The sequence below is a fragment of the Cavia porcellus genome, unplaced genomic scaffold, assembly GCF_034190915.1.
Source record: "Cavia porcellus strain 051 isolate PalLab524CR breed Dunkin Hartley unplaced genomic scaffold, mCavPor4.1 scaffold_7, whole genome shotgun sequence".
In the NCBI taxonomy this organism is placed as follows: domain Eukaryota; kingdom Metazoa; phylum Chordata; class Mammalia; order Rodentia; family Caviidae; genus Cavia; species Cavia porcellus.
Window position 1 is genome coordinate 59,954,792 of NW_026947490.1, and position 21,201 is coordinate 59,975,992.

The window sequence follows — 21,201 nt, forward strand, 5'->3', positions numbered from 1 at the left end:
TGGAGTTCCAACAGGAAATTGGAAATTTCCAGTGTTGGAAATTGTTTGCAACAGATGAACTGCCACAAGACATTGTAAAATACACAAACACTGAAATACAAGTAAAACATTCTGCATATACTCACAGAAGTACACAAAGTTTATTTATTATGACACCTCACTAGCTCAACTGAAAGAATTCATAGCTCTGGTGTACTTAACAGGGCTTTCTCATGGTCATTACAAGAATGTAAAAAATTTTATGGGAAAGCATTGTGTGTTCACTTGGAGTTTGTAGAATAATGATGGCACCGAGGAGATCTGGTTTCCTTCAAAATTGCCTGAGGTTTGATGACAAAACCAACCCCCAAGAAAGAAAAAGAACTTGCAATCTGGCTACTATCCACTTATTTCTGGAGAGATTTGTAATTGTGAAGCAATTTACATACAACCTGAATACATGACTTGTTGATGAACATATTGCAGTATTTAATAGTCAGTGTAGCTTCAGGCAATATATTCCCTAAAATCTTTGCAATGTGGTATAAAAATTTATGCCTTTGTAGATATAACAATTTATTATGCTTTCAATTTAGAAGTTCATCCTGAGGCCATGTGTGGTAATATATGCCTGTAATCTTAGCACTCAAGAGGCCGAGGTAGGAAGATCATCATGAGTTTGAGGCCAGCCTGACCTACATATTGAGACCCTGCTTCAAAAAAAATTCAAAAAACTTTTCCTGAACTTAGCCACCAGGTCTTTATTCATATAGTAGTAAGCCAACTTATGTTCTGAACATAAGTTGCTCCCATCTTCCAAAATAATTGGAATGTGACATTCAACAGTCAGTTTACCAGTTTCCAACTGGTGTTATATTTGCCAACACAGCCCAAATTGACCAACATAGGAACCATACACAAGAACAAAGCAGAAATTCCAAACAAAATGTCATGATTTCAAAACAGAGAGTTGTATATACAATTTTCGGATTTCAGAAAAATGTAACATTGACCTCATATATGGCAAAAAAGTAAACTGGTACTGCTGATGTCAACATTACCCCATGATGAAAAGATTGATAGGGAAACCTTGGCAAAACAGAAGCCTGAGATGGTAACTTTCAACAACAAAACCAAAGAAGGATAGATGTTTTTGATGAATTATGCAGCAACTGTGATGTCACTCAAAACCCAAAGCATTGGCCAATGGTTGTGTTTTACTCAATCATAAACATATGTGGCATAAATAGCTTATAGTTTACAAAGAAAATGATAAGTGAAAAATATTAGAGGGAAAGTTTCTTAGAAGATTGGAACTGGAATTAATAAGAGATTATTTATAGCAGAGGAAAGAGAAAATGTTTCTTGCCAGGGAACTATGCAAAAAGAAATTGTGGAGCACATTGGTGAATTGATAGATGAACAGACAGGCACAACATCATAAAGACCTGCAGCAACAACAGGGAAACCAAAACAATGTCAGCTGTGTCCTGCAGAAAAGGACAGGAAAGCAAAACATAAGTGTTTCAGTGTAAATGACACTAGTGTATGGACAATGCAGTTTTCATGTGTGGAGACTGCCTTGTGTGTGATACTAGATGCTAAGATTATTTAAGTGGTGAAGTTTTGTTTGTATTCACATTCAAATTCACAAACTTATTTTTGAGTTATCTTTTAGGTATTGGAAACAAGTAAACAACTGATATGAAAATGTAAATGTCTTTTCTAAGCACTCATTACATATTTGGTATTTTGTTTTATTGGTATCTTATTCTCCTGATAAATAGAGTCATTGTATGGTGTAGAAGAAAGCTCTTGGTATCTCAGGAAGATGGAATATGAAAAGGATGGCCTGCTACAGAGTAAAGCTAGGCACATGTGCTGTCAGAGTGAGATGTGTGTATGCAGTGTGCAGTGGTCATGTGTGAAGACTGCCTTGAGTGTGAAGTTGAGGCAAAGAATATTTTTGTTGTAGAGTTCTATTGGTAGTTTCATTATAGTGAAGCAGAAATCCTGACCTAATTGTAGCCATTTTGTTAAATAAAGCTGCAGTCGTTGTATTCTCTTCTGCTGAACTCAGCTAAATTATATGATTTGTCACCAAATTAAAACCTGTGAGTGTGATACAAAGTTGCTACATATAAAACTATACTCATCACCATGCTCACCACATGATACCCATTGGACCAAAGCTTTCAACAAGTCTTACCTTATTCTTGTAACTTTTGTTCACCAACTTACAAAAAGACAAGCTTTCTATAAACCTTACCTCAGACTTTGTAAATTACTCTTCTGGGGTCTGCTAGCATCAGTAAAATTTCCTTTCTTCTCCTGAGCTCCTGGCTACTATTGATTCAGGTTTCCCCACCTCAGTAGTTCATGTAGGAATTTATTTCTGATGTTATCTTTTAGGTTTTATAAGCAAGTATACAGCTGATATGAAATGTTTATTTTAAATGTGCAGTACATACTAAGAATTTAATGTTTTATTTTATTGATATTTTATGTTCCTGCTAACTATACATTGTACAATATAATTAAAACCTCCACAAAAAAAAAAAAAAACATCAAGACCAGCAAGATGTCAGGTATGTCCTACAGAATGGCCAGGAAAGCAAAACACATGTGCTGTCAGTGTAAGTGATACCATATGTGTGTGTGGAACATGCTGTTGTCATGTGTGAAGACTGCCTTACTAGTGATAATTGAAGTAAAGATTGTTTTTGTAGAATTATGTTATTTTCACTGTAGTTCATATAGGAATTTATTTGTATTTTTATTTTTTAGAAAATTGATGTTGAAAATGTTGATGTTTTTCGATGAGCAATAAATATTACCAATTCAGTACTTTAGTTTTTTTATATTTTTTCTGTTAAGTACTCAGTGTTTAGTAAAATTCATAAAATTAATAAAGAATAGAAATATTGTAAAGAATAGATGTGGATATTATATACTTCTAATAATGCACTTTTAATGACAAAACTGGCATGATGCTCCTTATTTCTCTTTTTGTAATGATCTGGTTGTAGGTCACTAATATAACCCAAATAGTACTATTACCATTTAATCTGGAATTGTCTGTAGCCTGATTCACAGTTTTACTAAGCCCAAGTGTTAACTGTTCTATATAACACAGTCCCTCCCCAGTTACCAGTCTCCAGGGCTAACTTTGTATCCTCCTTCCTTTTACAGGGTTCACTAACAAGTGTTAACATTCCTTCACTCCTGGTCTCTTTATCACCCTTCCAGCTTCTGCTCTCCTGCTGCACCCAAAGCCACTACCTCAAGTTTTAGGTTTTGTTGTTGTGTCACTCCACTTCCAGGAATTTTTGTTGCTTAATATCAATTTATCCTCAAATTTAGTAAATTAAGTTTATTTAACAATAATGGTTTATTATCTCACAATTCATAGGTTTTCTGAAATCAGCTGGAGAGTGGCTTTGTTTATGCTCACTGAAATTTTATCTGTGCCTACAGTGAGCTGAGATTGTATCTCTCACAGGACTGTTGTCACATCATTCATTTGATATCCCAGGATCCTTATATGGTTCCAGGAACACAAATAGAAAAAGGGAAAATGACAAAAGTTTCCTATAACCTGGAACTGGAGGGCCTTGAAATTGTTTCTTCACATTCTATAAGGAAGTTCATATTTAAATAGCACACACATAAGGGTGGAAGGAATTGTTGACATTCATTTACAGAAACATATAAAACAACTTTCAAGTTTAGTAAATGTCCTAGTAACATAAAACAATGTAAATTTTTTGTCACTAAGTAAACCAGCTAGAATTTCCTGAATAAAAAATTACTCAGAACTTAGTTATTTACATATTTAGTTATTTAAAATATCAGATCCATCATTTGTCTCACTGGCAAGATAGGTTATTTCTCTGTTTCCAATTTAGCATAGTATTGGAGACCATTACAGAGCAGCTCTGAGCAGGATTTAAAATTAACTAATTGGCTTTCTGTGTTTATCTGTGAGTCTGTCTTAGGCCTTGGCCCTTTGCCTAGCAACAGGAGCTGATTCATAGTAAATGAACCTCTTATGAATCACTGGTCCTGAAGCCAAAGATACCTCAAAAGGCAAGATAAGGCCACAGCTGTGGACAATTGGGTCAAATATCAATTAAGGCGATAGAGACTGCAGCTGCAGAAATTACTCCTATTGTCTCACTTTCACCATGTCTTCATGATAATTTACTACTACTACTCCTAAGGTCCTGCTCGTTTCCCATGCTTTCCTCAGTTTCCTGGCCCTTTGTTGTTGGACCTATTAAAAATGGGCAATCCAGAGAAGGCTTTGTCTTAGCCCTTAGAGTCTCGAGCTCAGCTAATGGGTCTTGACCCTCCTGGAGCCCTAAAATCATACCACTTATTTTATGTAAGCCTCCACCATATACTCGTTTGGGAGATCAGGGATCTATGTCAGGATGTGATAGCATAGGTTATATGATCTTGGCCAGTTTCACTCAAAAGTCAGAGGTTCCAGCTGCAACAGTCCAGAAAGATTAGACCTCTTTCCAGTCTCTTGTCTTCCAGGGGGCTAGCCTTGGTGGTGCATAGACTGGTTTCCAAGAGAATAAAACAAAGCTGAACCTTGCCTTGAAGCTGAAGCTCAGATCACACATAGGACCATTTGCATTGTACTGTATTTGCCAAAAGGTGACAAACTAGCTCAGCTGCAAGGAATGAGGGACTAGAATCCACCTTTTCATGAGAGCTACTGTAAAGAATTTATGACCATTTGTAGTAGTCTACCACAGTGGGAGATATGCACTCATTTTCTCTCTCTCTGCTTTCTCATGGGTAGACTTCAATTAAATCTAGTTTTGTTTCATTACTGTATTTTAATTCTCTAAATCTTTGGTGAAACACAGAGTAGGGTACACTATAAAGGGATCCCAGGTAGTTAAATAAACATGTAGGATAGAATATTATTTTCCTGTCATATAAAAATTAAGTAGATTGTCAGGGAAATACATCAGCAGGAAAGCATCTGCCTGGCAAGCACAAGGTCATGAGTTTGATCCCTGATTAGTAGATAGTTCCAGGAATGTCTGTAGTTTGATATTTTCTAAGGGTCAATGTCCTTACTCATTGTTTTGACTTTTCTTTGAAACTTAGAAATTTTACAGATTTCAAAGTTTCTGTTTATCTCAAGTTAGAAGTGTGTTCAAATAATCATCTTGGCTATCTGTAAATCATTGAAAAGTAAAATTTGTAAAAATAAATGCTTAAAAATGTAAAAATTAATACCTTTTTGTCTTTGTTATTTCCTAGAAAGTAGCAGATGACCTGAAAATTGAGAACAAAGCCCTTCAGGAAAAACTTAAGGAGGCATTACTGGTAAAGAGTATTATGTTTCTATTAAAATTGTTATAAATAAGAAAAATGCTGTATCTATAAAAATATATTTTAAATGAGTAATTTGACCTTATAAATTAATAGACCCATATATTTTACTACCTTGAGTGGTTTAAATATATTCATGTATGTAATGCTACTACCTGAATATACTATTTACTCTTATCAAGAAGTAATCAAAGAAAATAAACTTTTTAATCAAAGCAATTGATTTCAAACTAATAGGCAACATATTCAAGAGTAAAAGACTGCAGGAAATTAAAACTAAGTTAAATGAAGACACTGGCTTTTATTGTTCTTTTTCAAATTTTCCTTAAACAGTAAAAGAATGAAAAGTGCTACATTTTCTTAAGTAAAAAAAAACATAATTATTTGTATTCAATTTGTATTATGATAGTCATTAAAGGTACTTACTATTAAAATAATTTTAAAGCATAGGGACAAAGTATGTTTTAAAATAGACTAAAATAAAAAAGTGATAGATGTTCTTTTTATCTAAAAGAATCACTTAAAATATTTATTCATGTTGTTTGGAAAGCAGTATATAAAATAATTATCCAAAATATTACTCAAATATGACATTAGGATAGCATTTTTAACAAAAACATACAGAGAGCTTTAATGGAGAAAAATACTGTATATTACCATGGGACATAGTTGAACAATGAAGAAATATAAATGATGTAATTGGCTTTGAAAGTTTAGCACCAGTATTTCTATGATGTACAAACTTAAGGAAATTTAGTTTTGGATATAAATGACATTATTTTTGAGTAATAAATTATTATATAAAAACATAAGAAATTATATAAAGAAATAATTAAGGAAGGTTTACTCATCCAAAAGTCCATAGATAGTGATTATACAATCATTATACAATAACTAAATTATAAATTTGATTGCACAGCCAGACTTGGTGGCACATGCCTATAATCCCAGCATTCAGGAAGCTGAGGCAGGAGGATCACTTTGAGTTTGAGGCCAGCCTGGGTTACAAAGTGAGTTCAGGGCCAACCTGACCCGTACACTGAAACCCTCAAGAAGAAAAAAATAAATTAGTTAATTAAATAATTAAATTAAGTAAATTGTACAAGAGTTACAGTGAGGTTCTGGTACTGAATGAAAAGTTCAAAAATAAATTCAACTAAATTCAATGATTTACCATTTTATATAATTTTAGGTAAAACTTTTCATAGAAAAGTAAAATAGTCACACAAAGTAAACATTTGAAAAAAAATAAATTTCTGTTTCATGAAATACCAAATTTGATACATAGTGATTTGACATCCAAAATGAATAAATGAGTTGTGAGGATTGAATAACAGCTAAATGTTCTTGACTATAGCAAGGCTTTTAAAGTATCAGCCCCCAAACAAATATGTTAATGAATTTTGTTCTATGTCATTGTAAATCTTTATGACAAAACATACATACACACGCACACATCCATTCATGGTAGTACACACCTTTTGTTATCCCAACACTCTGAGAGGCTGAGGCAGAAGGATCACAAGTTTGAGCTCACCTTGAACAACTTAGTGACTTAAAGAGACCCAGTCTCACATAAAAAGTAAGAGATGGGTTAGCAGCTTCAATCCATAGAGCCACAAAAATGAGAATGCTTGTAAAATAATTTATATGAAGATATTTCATACATCTAAAAGAAATACGTATAGCCACCCCCTGTAATACACAACTAGGCAGGTCATGATTAAGAAACACACATGATCAATAAATACATACAAACATAGATAATTCACTTTCACTTATCAAATAAATGCAATTTAAAGTAATAGTGGGATTTTTATAATTTACTGTCTAAAATTTTAGGGAACAGAAGAATCTAGTATTTGTTGATGTATGTTGAAATGATCAATCTTTTACATGCTTCTGTTAAACAGTGTGAATTGTTAATTTTCTGGAGGAAAAAATCTTGGAAAGATAACAATTTCACTTAATAACTGTCTTTTAGTAGTTCACTTAAGAATAAAAATGTACAGAAATTTTACACTCATGTATAACTAATATCTTAATAGCAAAATTTTCAAATGATTGAAAGGATCACCGATAAGAAATTATGATATATTACTAAATTTAGTCTTAAATTTTAATATATGTTTTTATGGAGACATTCAAATAGCATGATTCATAGATAAAAATAAAAATGTATAGATATATGTTCTAGCTATGTTTTGAAGCAGATAAAAAGATTTACAGTGTAATGTTAACAGTGTTTTTTCAATGTGGGGAGATTTTTTGTATGTTCTTTTTTTGATCTGTATTTTCTTGGTAATAAAATTAAAAGATACGGTAAAGAAAATTTTCATTTTAGAAGAAATAAGTTTTACCTTTTCTTTCATTCTTTGATGGATATTAATGGATTTTGTCTTATTTACTGTATACCACTTTCAATAATCTTTACCTTTTATTAGTTTTTATTTTACCCATATAGTAATTAGAATCTTAAAAATTATCAACTTGGAAAAACACTTGGATATTAAAACTACTCCTCGAAACAGGAAGAGGTATTTCAAAAGTCTTTAATTTTAATTTGGAGTCTTTCAACTATTGACTATACCTTAACTTAGCTTAACTTAGCTTCTTCTAACTAGTAAATAAAAGTTGAGAAGTAATGTGGGTATAAAAATACGCACATCCGGAAGGTGCTGGTAGAACAGTGTCACAGGAGATACTGTGTAACAAACTGAACTTTCTCAAAAACAGGAGGCTGAAAGAAGTAAGCATCAGCTTAACCATGTCCTAAATCAAGCAGCGGAATCCATTACCAGTGATGACAAGAACAACAGAATAGCCGAAATGGGTCCTGATAAAATAAAAGCTACCAGTAAGATAAAGTCCTATTCACAGGGACAAAAGACAAGTGATAAAATTCAAGACTATCCACAGGTAAGGAAATAACTGGAGTGTTACGTGCTATAGTAAAGTTACCTTTCCTATTATTTCTTACTTCACTTGTACACATAATTCTTTGTTTGGACTTTTGCCTTTACTTTCTGGGTGTAATTGTTAAGTATCATTTTGAGTACGAAGTTATCAGTTAACTACACACTGATTTGGAATTAAGCACGTGAGAGTTGAGAACCAGAAGAAAATAGTTTCAAAGACTATTCTTCGATAAACTACAGTGACATCTCAGTGTCAAGCCACTCCAAGCTCTTAATTTTCCACTACTCAAACAGAAAAGTATAAAAAAAAAATCTGCTTCATGTTTGTAACTTTCAAAATCCAACCTGAAAAAACCCACGGGCCCAGAAGTAAGTCATGCTTGCATGTTGCTGCTGCCACAAAAGGTGATGCTCAGTGTAAAGCTCTGCTCTCACCCAGACAACATGCAGCACCTATGTTAGCATCATTCTGCCTTTTTTTGCACTTTATTTTCGTTAAAATATCATAATCCATGGCTTCAAAAAAAGTTAGTGATACCAGCAATAAAGCTATGAGGAAAACTGTGAGAACCACTTTAGAGTTAAAGAAAGAAATCCTTGTGAAATTTGTTGAAGTGTTGGAAAAATGAATTTATAAGTGCAGTTTTGGGGTCTCAAAACCAATTAGTTGGTTTTCCATTATTTCTTATGGGGAAAATATGTTCAGTTCTCGAACTTTTTGGTGTTCAAACATGAGTTGGGAACAGGTTTAGTTCCACAACTGAGGTATCCCTGTACTACAATACAAAACTATGGAGGAAAAACTCTAAAAAATACTCTTTCTCTTGTGCAGTTGATTTAGACTTCCTTGAACTTCAGTCTGAAGGCTGATCCTTTCTTGAGATCTAAGCCTGATCTTTCATGACCCCTTCCCGGCAAGGCACATGTTTTCAACATTCTCATGCACACCAGCACATAATGGATGCTTTAGCTGCAATGAACACACTTAAGTTCCTGGAACATACTGTTCTGTCACTTTCAGGATTCTGTATATTTTGTTGTCTTTGTCTGATATACTGTTTTCCATCCTTCCTTACTTTCCTAAAATTCATTGGTTGAAACATGAGAAACATAAAATACTATTTCACTTACCTGTTGCTGTATAATAAATTGCCCCCGGGTTAAGTGGTTTGCACAACATGTTAATCTCTCACAGTATTCAATGGACCAGGGATCCAGATGGCCTTCCCTGAGTCCTGTGGCTGAGTCTGTCACAAGTTTGGTGTCATGCTATGAGCCGTGGCTGAATTTGTCTTCAGATGGAAGTGGAAGAGGGTGTATTTCAAAGCTCTCTCAATCATGCAGTTCTTTTGAGGCCTCAGTTCCTTGATGGTTTTTGACTTAAGGCATCAGTATCTTGCCTGGGACCTCTCCATGAGGATGCTTGCAAGGAGGAGGAAGCAGGAAGCAAGATAGGAGTTGAGAGTGGGATAAGATGGGGAAGATAAAGCAGAGAAAGAAGTAGAAGGAAGAGGAGGAGGAGAAGGAGAAGAAGCTAATCTCAGAAATGGCATCTTATTTTTCCCATGTCATATTCTTCAGAAAGTAAGCAGAAGTAGTCGTGAAGACCCGTGCACACAGAAGAGCACGTTGTCGGCAGAATGCCATTAGTTAGAGATCACTGGGAAACATTTTAGAGGCTGCCTACTATGCGTAGATTGGTGTGAGGCTATGAAAATTACCAGTTTGATTTTCAGTATTGAGAAAAAACCACTGAAAGTTTCTGAGTAAAGAAGTACTATGTGCGGTCTATGTTCTTAAAAAACTTGTACATCAGTGAGGCAGATGGATTTTTCTTCTCTTGCTGATGCTATAATTAACAAGGTATTATATATTATTTAAAAACTGGTATCATTTTCATGTTAATACAGCTCTCCTAGTATCGTGCCCTTGGTGGGGCTGTGGCATGTTAATGTCAAGGTTGTTTTATCTGCAGCGGGTAGCTCCCAGTGCTCTTGATGTGGCCTTCACTAAGGTGCCAGCTTATTGCCTTTCATTATTGGAGATAGAAACCTAAAATCTAGGGTTAGAGGAAAAATGCTTGGATCTCTACTACTGGACATTAGATTATGTGAAAATTCTGTCCTATATATCATAATGACACATTGGTGCAAGTAATATATTTTTTGGTTTTGTATCTGCTTTTAAAGTTGTTCAGTAGAGCTCATTTTTAAATCTTAATGGGGAATGATAATACTTTATAAGAATATAGTGAGAATAAAATGAAATAATTTTTATGAACTGCCTTTGAATGTCTGGAGCACTCAGTAAATGTTATGTGGTGTCCATGGTTTAATTTTATCTGCATAGGCTATGAAAATAGCCTCATATTATCTTAATGTATTAGCCAAATCTTGTGACATAGACATAAATTATATAATGGCTCAAATGCAATAGCTTATTTCCTTGTGGCAATAGTTCAGAGAACTTCAAGGTCACTGTTCGTAATAAAGAACTGTCTACAAGGTCATCCAATACTGTGGCATATGAAATCCTTACCGTCTTACATGTTGACTTCCTATGCCACATTTAGCATAGACACCCAGCTCTCAGAAAAGAGTGTGGAGGACAGACACAGTCATTTCCATTGACCAGGCTGAAAGTAGTGCAGATTGTTTCCTTTCATGCTCAGCCTGCCACATTTAACTGCAGGGGACACTTAGCGAAGTAGACTAGTGATGTGAATAAGACGAAAGGCAAACAAATTTGATGAATATCCAGATCTTTTCCATACATGGGAAAGGATAAAGCCAGCGGATCTCTGGATAAAAGAAACCAAGTTAGGGGAAGTTCAAGTTTAAAGTAAAACCCGGAATCAGCACTTACACTATAGGGAAATATCTGTTATGTCCACAAGAAATAATCTATTAATAAAATTATACATTTCAATTATAAAACCTCAAAAAACATATTTTGAATATGTGTTCTCAATATGCTTTTTAAGAAATTTATAAGTTACCAAAAAAGCACTACCATGTTAGCGTGTTGTGTGTATTGTAAGTTCTTCAAAATTCATATTAAAAATAAAATAAAATGCATGTTAAAAATAATTATCATTTATAAAGTATAGAAGCCTCCTTTGCTCTTAATTTGAAACATGAAGTATAATTTTTATGTCTGTTATTGCATAATATCTCTCTCAATGGTAAAATACAGTAACTTCTTTAGCTTTTTTGGTGCTGTAGTCTTATACAATTGTATTAAGAAAACTATTTTGAATAATTTTCTAAATGATTTAATATAAGCATTTATGTGCACATTTGGTATATTTAAATTTTGTATTATCTTTATCACAGATCTCTGGCGTTCAAAGTCAAAGACCAAATGAAGAAAGGTAAATCATTTTTTATAAATACATTCTTTTTCTAATTTTATCAGTTCATTTTTTTAAATGATAAAAGTAGCCTAAATACAAAACTCCTTGATTTATATTTTTGTTTATGTTATCATAGTCTTATCTATGGAACTAATTTTAAATGGAAAATACATGAAACCTTAGATGTCTAAGACTGAAGATTTTGGATGCAGTTCCAAATAATCAAAAATTTTAAATGAAAAATTTAAGAACAAAGGCCAAAGTGCAAATACATAGTTCTGCTTTCTGTTTGAGCAATTAAATTTTCAGAGATTAAGGAACTGACCTTTGTTTTAAAGTTGATTATCAAGATGCATGACCTAGATATGTAAGCAACTTCTTTAAACAGTGTTCTGTCTTTTGATTTATTCAGTCCCTTGATGAAACTGTGTCAGTGCTTCCTTTTGGTCATTGACAGAAGTTAGTGAGAATTCCAATTAAATGAACATGAGGCATTTACTCCTCAACTATATAGAGCCTAATGTATGAAGTTTTGGTTTTGATTACCATGCAGAAAAGCCAAAATAATTACCTAAAAGTTTTCAGTTCTGTGCTTCATTACTATTTTTAATATCTCTTCATTACAGACTCAGATGAATTAGCAATAGGTAATAAGTGTGACGATTAATAGCCAGAAGTTTTGAAAAATTTCACTTTTAGTTCTTGTAATTCTTGTCAATATTTTTGCTGATATATATTTTTAATATATGAAGAGAATATTACACATTGGTTTAGCTTACTTTTTGTTGTGTAAACTTATGGCAGGATACTTATAGTTTGTTCCTTTACTTTGCAAATTGTGGATGGTCAGCTCTCTATGAAAATTTGAGTAGTTATAAATGAAAGTATTAAACTTTTATGCAAACTTAATCATCTTTTTGTTGCATGCAAATAGAAATAAAGCATGACGCTCTTTGCAGTCAAGCTCAGATTACTGTAGAGCATGGCATGTTTCTGTAGTTTTCTATGAAAACATGAAAAAATAAAAGCATTGAAAATGTGTAAAACCCTGTAATTTATCTCCCTGCAGAACATGAACTAATACCTTTTCATACACTGTTGTAATATTGAACATTTATGTAGTTGCTGCTAATGAATTTGGTAGACTATATACTTATTCCATCTCAGCAAATAGAAACTTTAAGTATTTTAAAGAGAATCTTTAGTCTCAAATAAAAACATACCAAAGCAGTCTCAGACATGTTCCACAGGCCTTTGGGAAAACCTTTAATAAGGGCTGTGAAAGTGTTACTATGAGGTGTCTCTGCCTTGCCAGCCCCTATTCTGCCAGCCCCTACACTGTGATGGGTCACAGTGTAAAGTAGCAAATAGAAGCCGCATCCAGTGGGGAATAGCAGGCTGAGGCTGATAGGGAATACATGACATCAGGATCAGGGGGAAAACAGAAAGAATGTCGAATAACTCCTCTTACATGTCTTTTTTGCCTTAGAAATATTTACTGATGTAATATTCTCTAACTTTATGAGGGAGATTATTTCATTTCAACTCAGTTTCTTGCTAATGAGGAAACACTGACTGGCTGTCATGATAATTAAAGCAGTGAGCTAGATTTTGCAGGGTATAAAAGTTTAGCAAACATGGTCATTTCCCTTAGTGCATTAACAGTCTAGTAGAGTAGACAAGATGTGTACAAAATAAGTAAGACAGTGATACAGAAGGTGTACTCTATAACAAGTTACCAAGAAGCTCCATCAAAAAGGTGGAAACTTATTTCTAGCTAGGTTGAAAAGTACAGAGCATTTAATATAATAAAGAGTTGAATTTTATAGGAAAATGTGAGGAAAAAATTTACCAAGTGGCAGAAACTTTCTTTGCGGCAAAGAAGAGGGTATATAGGATTTACAGAATGTGCTCAGGGAAAAGCCAGTAACTAATTAAATTTCTTGGGAGTCTAGACTAAGGACAGTAATGGGAAATATAAAACAGGTGTTTCAGCTTGATATTCTTTATAGAATTATCCATAACAGCTTTAGGTTAAATATTATTAATTAGAAAGTTCAAACTATTAAGCACATGGCATAAAATTATTTACCATCCTTCATTTTGGGTTACTTCTTAGATCCTAATAGAATTTCTGAAATACTTTGGAAAAGTATCCCAACCTTCATACAGTGGATGGGAGTGAAGTAAGGAGACCCCACCTGAACAGACACCTGGTATTGGTTACAATAAAGTGCAAGTTTTGTGCTTTGCAGAATTTTTTATTTCGGTTAGGGAATGGGTTATTGGCAAATATTTAATCAAACAATAGATTTTAGTAATTTAGTTTCACATCATATATGTTTTATATTTTCTTTTTACAGCATTGAAATTCACACCTTTAAGAAATGGAAATGTAAACTATTTCTATGTTTTACTTTTGAGAATTATGCCACCCTCTTTCTTAAGCTTTTTGTTTAGAATCTGCCCTCCCATACCACTTAGGCTTATTGCAAAATACGAAATATGCAGGAAAAAAGGAGTATTAATAGATGCCCCTTTTTCCTCCATAGACTGTATAGTTAGCTGTTAAACTTCTACACTCATTTATTCACCAAACTCATTCAATAAATGTTTGTGTCACCTGCATATACTAAATACGTTTCTAGGTATTAGGTTCTGCTGACAGCTCAGAAAGATTAAACCCCCTCTCTTGTGTTTGCATTTGACTCGATGAGATGGGCAACAAACAAAAACAAGTGAAAAGGAAAAGCTAGAACGTCATAAATGAAATAATAAAAATCTCTATCTAACAAAGAAGCACAAGGAAGGAAAATATAGACTGAGTAGTCAAAGAAGCTATTATCTATTAAGAAAAGGGATTATCTAATTATGAAATATATACCATATTTCCAGGTATCATTCAAATAATAAATCCTACACATGAAAGTTTTCACAGCCATTAAGAGCTCCAAAGGTGATTTCTAATTTCTTCATTTAACTGTTGCTCCTGCTTTGCCCTAGCCTATGGCATATACTGGTGACCCATGCAATAGGCATAAGGTAGACTTTATAGAATCTTAATAGAGAAACAACAGAGTATATATAATATCTCCTAAGCTAACATTGTTCCCAGAGAGGTGTACTTGGACCAGATTCAGCTGTGCTCACCATGGAAAGTGTTTCTGTGAGAGACCCTCCCCTCACACATGCTTAAAATTACAGGGAAATAGAAGAGCGAATACCCGGTTGATCATGTAACAGTGGAAACTTCCTGCTGGGGTCAGTGACCTTGTTTGAAAAAGTGTAGAGTAGGGCATAGTCTCCCATCTATTATTAGGGAAAACTGTTTTCCCCCTGACAATCCTTTGTGCCAAGTCTGCCACACCACCCAAAGGGCTAAGGAAGAGAGTCACCAGAGCCATCCAGAAATAGATTTGTCTCCCTTTTGGTTTGGAAGTCTCTTTAATTAAAGTCTCTGTACATTAGCTCTCTGCGCATGCCTAATTTCTCAATAGTGCCTGGGAAAAGGCTGACAATAAAATAGGATGCAGAAGAGCAGTCTCTTGCCTTCGGTAAGGTTTAGAGGTATTTTAGGTTGTGCTGTGAATCCTAGATATTGTACTGTGAATCCTAGATAGTGCTCTATATCTCGTGTTACTGCAGATGATATTAAATTCACTCTTACTACATTTACATTGATAATTAAAACTTTACTGTATAAACCAACACTTGTTGAGAGTTTTTTTCCCCCCTAAGGGGGAAGGGTATGGGTTGGTAACTAAATTGACAGTTTGGAAAATGGATGTAGTTAGGGAAAGTTTCTGAGAAAGAAGTCTTGGAAAGAAGAACAAGAAAAGTTTAGCCAGTTATTCCAAAGGCAGTTTTCTGTTTTTTCCCAGATGACGTGTACTGAGGGATTGTGTGTCTGTGACGTGTTTATTATGATATGCATTACATACTGTGCCCTTGTACATCTATTTGTTTTGTTTTAAAAAGGGTATAATGCCCAGACCTTCAAAATGAACCGTTTCTGAAAGCAGACGTTTTATTCTGCATACCACTTCAGCGATGTTAAGTTGTATCATAAAAGGTGCTGTCAGCATGCTTGTATGAAAACGGCTAAAATACATGCTCATATTTACACTGTTATGGTTTTCGTTTATCTTGGGGAACAGGCACACATACATATCACATCTTGACCATCCCCCACTACTCCTGCCCTCTCCAGATATCCTTCCACCCTCCACAAAAGCTACTTCCATATTTTAATAGGTAGTGATGACTACAAAGAATCTTAAGGTATATGTGGATTGACACAATCTTAATAACCTGTAAGTAGGTTGTTTTTGACAATTTACCAAGAATTGGAAGGGAGCAAAAAAAAACCCTTCATTGTTACCATTATTAATTTTTATGTGAGTAAAACCTTCTATAGTTTTCCTGCTTTTCATCCTCCTCCTTCACGTTCAGATACCATAATCGTGTGCATTTAAAAGTATACCTGTCTCCACTTCTTAAAGACACTGATTTAGCTGATGCCAGTTTGATCTCAAGGCTACTTGCATCCTTTTAAATATTTTCACTCCTGACCTTCAGCCATATTGTAGTTATTGTGCAGTGGTTCTTTGTGGTGGCAGGTAATAATACAAGTAAAAAAATGCCTGAAAGTAGGAATATAGTTATAAGTGAGCTCTGTATTTATGGCCTTATTATTGGGGCTGCTGCACATTTTCTCCGTTGTTATGATTAGCCCATTTGACTATTTCACACCGATTAATGATATCCCCAATCAACCATTCCAAAACCTTTTGAAGTATTTTGCTTTGTACCTGCAGCTATTTGTAGTATTAGTGGCAAGAATGGTAGCCTGTGTCCTGAGATATGCTTGTGAATAAGATTTATCTTATGTGTTTGAGTAAGTTTTATGCTTTATTGACCCAATGATAACAATAGACCTATTGGTGTGTCTTTAAAATTAGTCTCTAAAGTGACTGTTACACTGTATAATGAGTCCTGTTAAATCCAAGTGCCTACTAAAACCACTGAAGTATGTTTGCGATGTTACCCTTTGACAACTTAGGACCGAAAGCTACCTGTTCCTTTTACTTTTGAAATCTTCTGTATAGTAACATCACCAAGTTCTCTTGTCATTAATTATTTATCTTTTAACTACCAATGACCTTGCACTTTTATTGTTGGGCATGTTTTCCACACTCCACTCCCATTTTTTATAATGTAAAATCTGTTGTTTGAAATTCATCCTAAACTAAAACATGTAGGATGGGGACACACAAAACTGTTATGTTTGACAGTTTTGTTTCTATGAGAGCAAAACTTAAATTATTTTGAAACTTTACAAAAATTTTAACCGAAACATTAAGAACCATCAAACTCTTGCATTCAATAGGGTTAAATATGCCTTGTTAAATGTTATTATGAGCATAGACAGTTCGTTTAAATGAGCATCTAAACAAGAGTGTTGGATAAATTCAGCTGAAACTGTGAGGGCGTACTGCGATATATATGATCACTCTGATTCTGCACCTGGAAAACCAATCCTATGCCAGCTGATGGCATCTTGTACCTTGAAGAAAACTACTCAGAATTTGAGAGTTTATCTTTTAATGTCAAAACTGCTATGGAAAGGTTTTTCTTTTCTTTTTTTTTTTTTTTTTTTTGTTGTTGTTTTTTTGAAACGGTCTTTCTACGCAGTTCAGGCTGGCCTTGAGCTCACTTTGTATCCTAGGCTGGTCTCGAACTTGCAACGATCCTCCTACCTCAGCCTCCTGAGTGCTGGTATTACAGGCGTGAGCCACCACGCCCGGCTAGGTTTTTATTTTCATTATTAAATGAAACCAGAAAAATAATTTTGGAGTAAATGTAACTAAAGCCAAATGTAACTTCAAGCCATCCTGTGTTGTACCTCGAATGACCAAATTTTTCTTGTTCTGTTACCTGTTTATGACTTGAACTATTATGTTAAAGTATTTTAAGTGTTATGTTTATATAACTATTATAAATCACAGATGATTCATAACTATCAAGTAATGACTTGTATAACATCAGCTTCCTATTGTATTGCTTTTAAATGATGAATAATTGTAATTGGTTAATATCCTTATGTTATGAAAATGATTCTTCAGTAGCAAATGTTCTTCATATAATCTAATACTAGATGTTTTGTAATTCTAAAGCTCAGAGAAGAAAAGATCTAGCCCTGCTATTTCAGATCTTTCAGAGACCCTCAAATCTCAACAAAAATCAGCTTTAGTGAGTTCAAATGAAATTTCAGTTGATAAAAACGTATCCCAGATATCTCCATCAGACACCCAGGATAGTCCATCAGTATCATGGAGCAAAGGAAGTCAAGATTCATTCTCCTTTGGAAAATGGATTCAGAAGAAAAAATCAGCTGCATTGTTGACTGCACTTCCTATGCTTACTAAAGATAAATCAAAGGTGCGATATAATATGACCTGGAAATTACTAGACTCAGTATCTTGAGCAAATGCTAATTAAAAATCTCATCAATAAGTATTTTCAAATAAGTATTTTCTTATTTCAAGGAATAAAAGTTTTCTTTTAATACAACTGGTTTTTAACTGTTAAGATACTGAAAACAATATTTAGAAATCTTAGTAATACTTTAGATTTTAATTAATATTGATTAAAACTTTGTCATTTATATTATAGTTTTAATGAAAAGTGAAAAGCTCTATAATTCCCAAGATGAGAAATTTTCATAATTTTTATTTTAGATTCATCTACAAAGTGATTTTTATATAAGAAGGTGATTATAAAGGCTTAATAATTTTGAAATAATTTCATATATACCTTTAAGGTAGACCTAGAAAATTACAAATTTGCTTTTATTAGAAAAGTGCTTATTTATTAAGTTCTAAGGACAAATATGCAGGCAGAAATATAAAATACTGAAATTTCTTGCCATGTATATGCAATATATTTTTATCATTCACATTATTACAAGGTCCCTATAAGAAAACTTTGTAAGAATTGGACTTTGCCTAAAGATGGAAGCAGACCAAAATATAAATCTAAACAAGAATAGTATTCAGTAATTTTTAGCTCAGTTTATTTGGCACTAGTGTGAAGAAGAAGCACAGTATTTCTTAACTCTCGATACTAATCAGTGTTTCTAAATACATACATTAGGGAAATCATGCAAATAAAATGTTTCTGCAAAGAGATTTTATGTGAGACTAAGAATCTATCTTTTTCTTTGAGAGTAACTAGTTCTGAGACTTATAATCAGTTATTACAACTTTCGTTGTTAAGGCTGATGTATCAGAAGAGAAATTACAAAGGAAGACTGAAAATGAAACGTACCCAACAGCAGAAAAGTTTCAAGGTAAACAGATTTTTTTCTTGTGTAACATGAAATGTGCAACAAATTAATTAAATAATTTTATTAAATACCCAGTTATCACTTAGTCTACAAATGCACTGACAATGCTACAAAAATTAATGTGAGCAAAGCACAGTGGCACATACTTGCAATCCAGAACTTATGTTGCTAAAAAATAGGGCATTCTAGCATAATCGTGAAGTGGAAATTGCCAACTCTATGTAATAAAGTCAAGTGAAATTATACGACATTTGTGTTTTCCTAAATAAGTTTACACATCTTTTCATAAGCTTATTCGTTTCTTGCTTATCTTCTTTGGAGGCATCTATTCAAGTCCTGTGCCCCCTGGGTTGTCGTTTTTGTTTCTGAGTCATGGTAGTTCTTTATATGTGCTGGGTATTCAACATTTATCATATATATGATTAGTAAATATTTTCTCACTGTTTGAAAATGATTGTCTTTTTCACTTTCTCAATGATGTCCTTAGCTGTAAAGAAGTTCCTCATTTTAAAAATCCCAGTGTAACTATGTGCTTCTGGAGTCCCGTCTGACAGTCCACTGCCAAACTAAAAGTCTTACAGATTTACTCTCAATCTTTTAAACTTCTACTGGTTTTGTTCTTATATTTAGTCAACTGACCCATTTATCGTTAATTTTTATAAATAGTTTGAAATAATGTAATTGTTTTTTCCATAATGAAAATAAGTTTGCACCAGGACCACTTGTTAAAGACTATTCTTTTTCCACTAAATAGTGTTGGAACTTTGATCAAAAATCAGCTGACCACTGGTGTGTAACTTGGTTTTATGCTCAGTTTCATTCTAGTGATTTATATCTTTATCCATAGGCCAATGCCATATGGTGTTTATTTATGGAGGGCTTTTTTTTTTCCTTTACTAAGTTTTGAAATAGAAACTGTGAGTCCTTCAACTTTCTTTTTCAGCATTCCTATGGCTATTTATGGCCCCTTAAAATTTTATATGAATTTTAAGATAAAAGTATCCATATTTTTGCAGAGGAGGCCGTGGGATTTTTCCAGGGATTGTACTAACTGTAGGTCAACTTGAAAGCGTTGACCTCTTAATAATCTTAAGTATTCCTATTCACACAAAATGCTTTTTATGCACATCTTTTATTTAGTTTGTTTTAGCAATGTTTGATAGTGTTTAGTGTAATATTATTGTGAGGCCTAGGTATGTATTACTTCTAATTATTTTTATAGTTTTGAAATTTCTTTAATTTTCAAATTATTCATTGTGAATGGAGAAAAATTCCACTAAAATTTATCTAGTGCTCCTACATTCTGCAACTTTGCTGGGTTTGTATGTTAATTCTAACATATTTGTGTGTAACCTTTGAGTTTTTCTATATGTATGATCAGGTGTATAGATGATCCTTTCAAATGTGGATGGCTTTTGCTTCTCTGTCTTGTCTAACTGCTCTGTCTAGAATGTCAAGTACATTGTTGAAGAGCTAAAGAAGACATCTTTGTTTTCTCCTGATCTTCAGAGGAAATCTTTAGTTTTTCACCATTGTCTCATTTGTGAATTTTTATAAGTATCCTCTTTGAGTTTTCTGAGTTTTTTTTTCTTTTTTACTACGAAAGTGTGTCAGATTTTTTGAAAGCATTTTCTATGTCAAATGAAGGTCATGTATTTCTCTTTCCCTTCATTTTATTGATTTGGTATATTGCATTGATTAATTTTTAAAAAAAAATTTTAAGAGTAGGCAAATTTATTGAAGAAAAGGAATGGAGAATGGGAATAGGTGAATGGGAAACAGGAGTAGCTCTTGAGAGAAAGGAAAGGTGCTTAGTGGGTGGTCAACAAGCTCACTCTCAAAGGAAGTTTTATAGAGTAAAATCATGAGGTGGGTACAATACAATGTAGATCAAAATTATGATCAGTAAGTTTGAAAACATTAGTCACTTAGCTAATATTGATCTAATGGTAATTTGTACCTGGGTGACATCATTAATTGTGGTCAGTAATCTATAGTCTTAGTCTTATCTTTAGTTTTAGTAGTCCTACTCTTAATGGTCTTAGTGTTAGTTTTAGGTGAAAGAGGATGGCCCATCCCTAATGAGATAATGGGAAATCTCAAAAGGTAAAGCCAATAATCCCAAACTTCCATTCATCTCTTAGAGGTATGTAAAACTTGCCATTGTGACTTTAATTTTCAGATGCACCTCAACCACGGTCCTGTTGCATTCTTCTCTGACTCTCTCAGTGGTCCAGCCCTGG

At 33.6% G+C, this 21,201-nt stretch overlaps 1 protein-coding gene across 1 annotated transcript in view; it reads left to right on the top strand.

Moving 5' to 3' along the window:
• The window catches only part of Ccdc7 (coiled-coil domain containing 7), a 262,433-nt gene that overhangs the window by 85,194 nt on the left and 156,038 nt on the right, over window positions 1–21,201 (top strand). Inside the window, exons 15-18 of the mRNA XM_063254066.1 lie at window positions 5,266–5,331; window positions 11,591–11,628; window positions 17,787–18,051; window positions 18,889–18,961. Of these exons, the coding sequence (XP_063110136.1) occupies window positions 5,266–5,331; window positions 11,591–11,628; window positions 17,787–18,051; window positions 18,889–18,961 (442 nt within the window). The remainder of the gene's footprint in view (window positions 1–5,265; window positions 5,332–11,590; window positions 11,629–17,786; window positions 18,052–18,888; window positions 18,962–21,201) is intronic.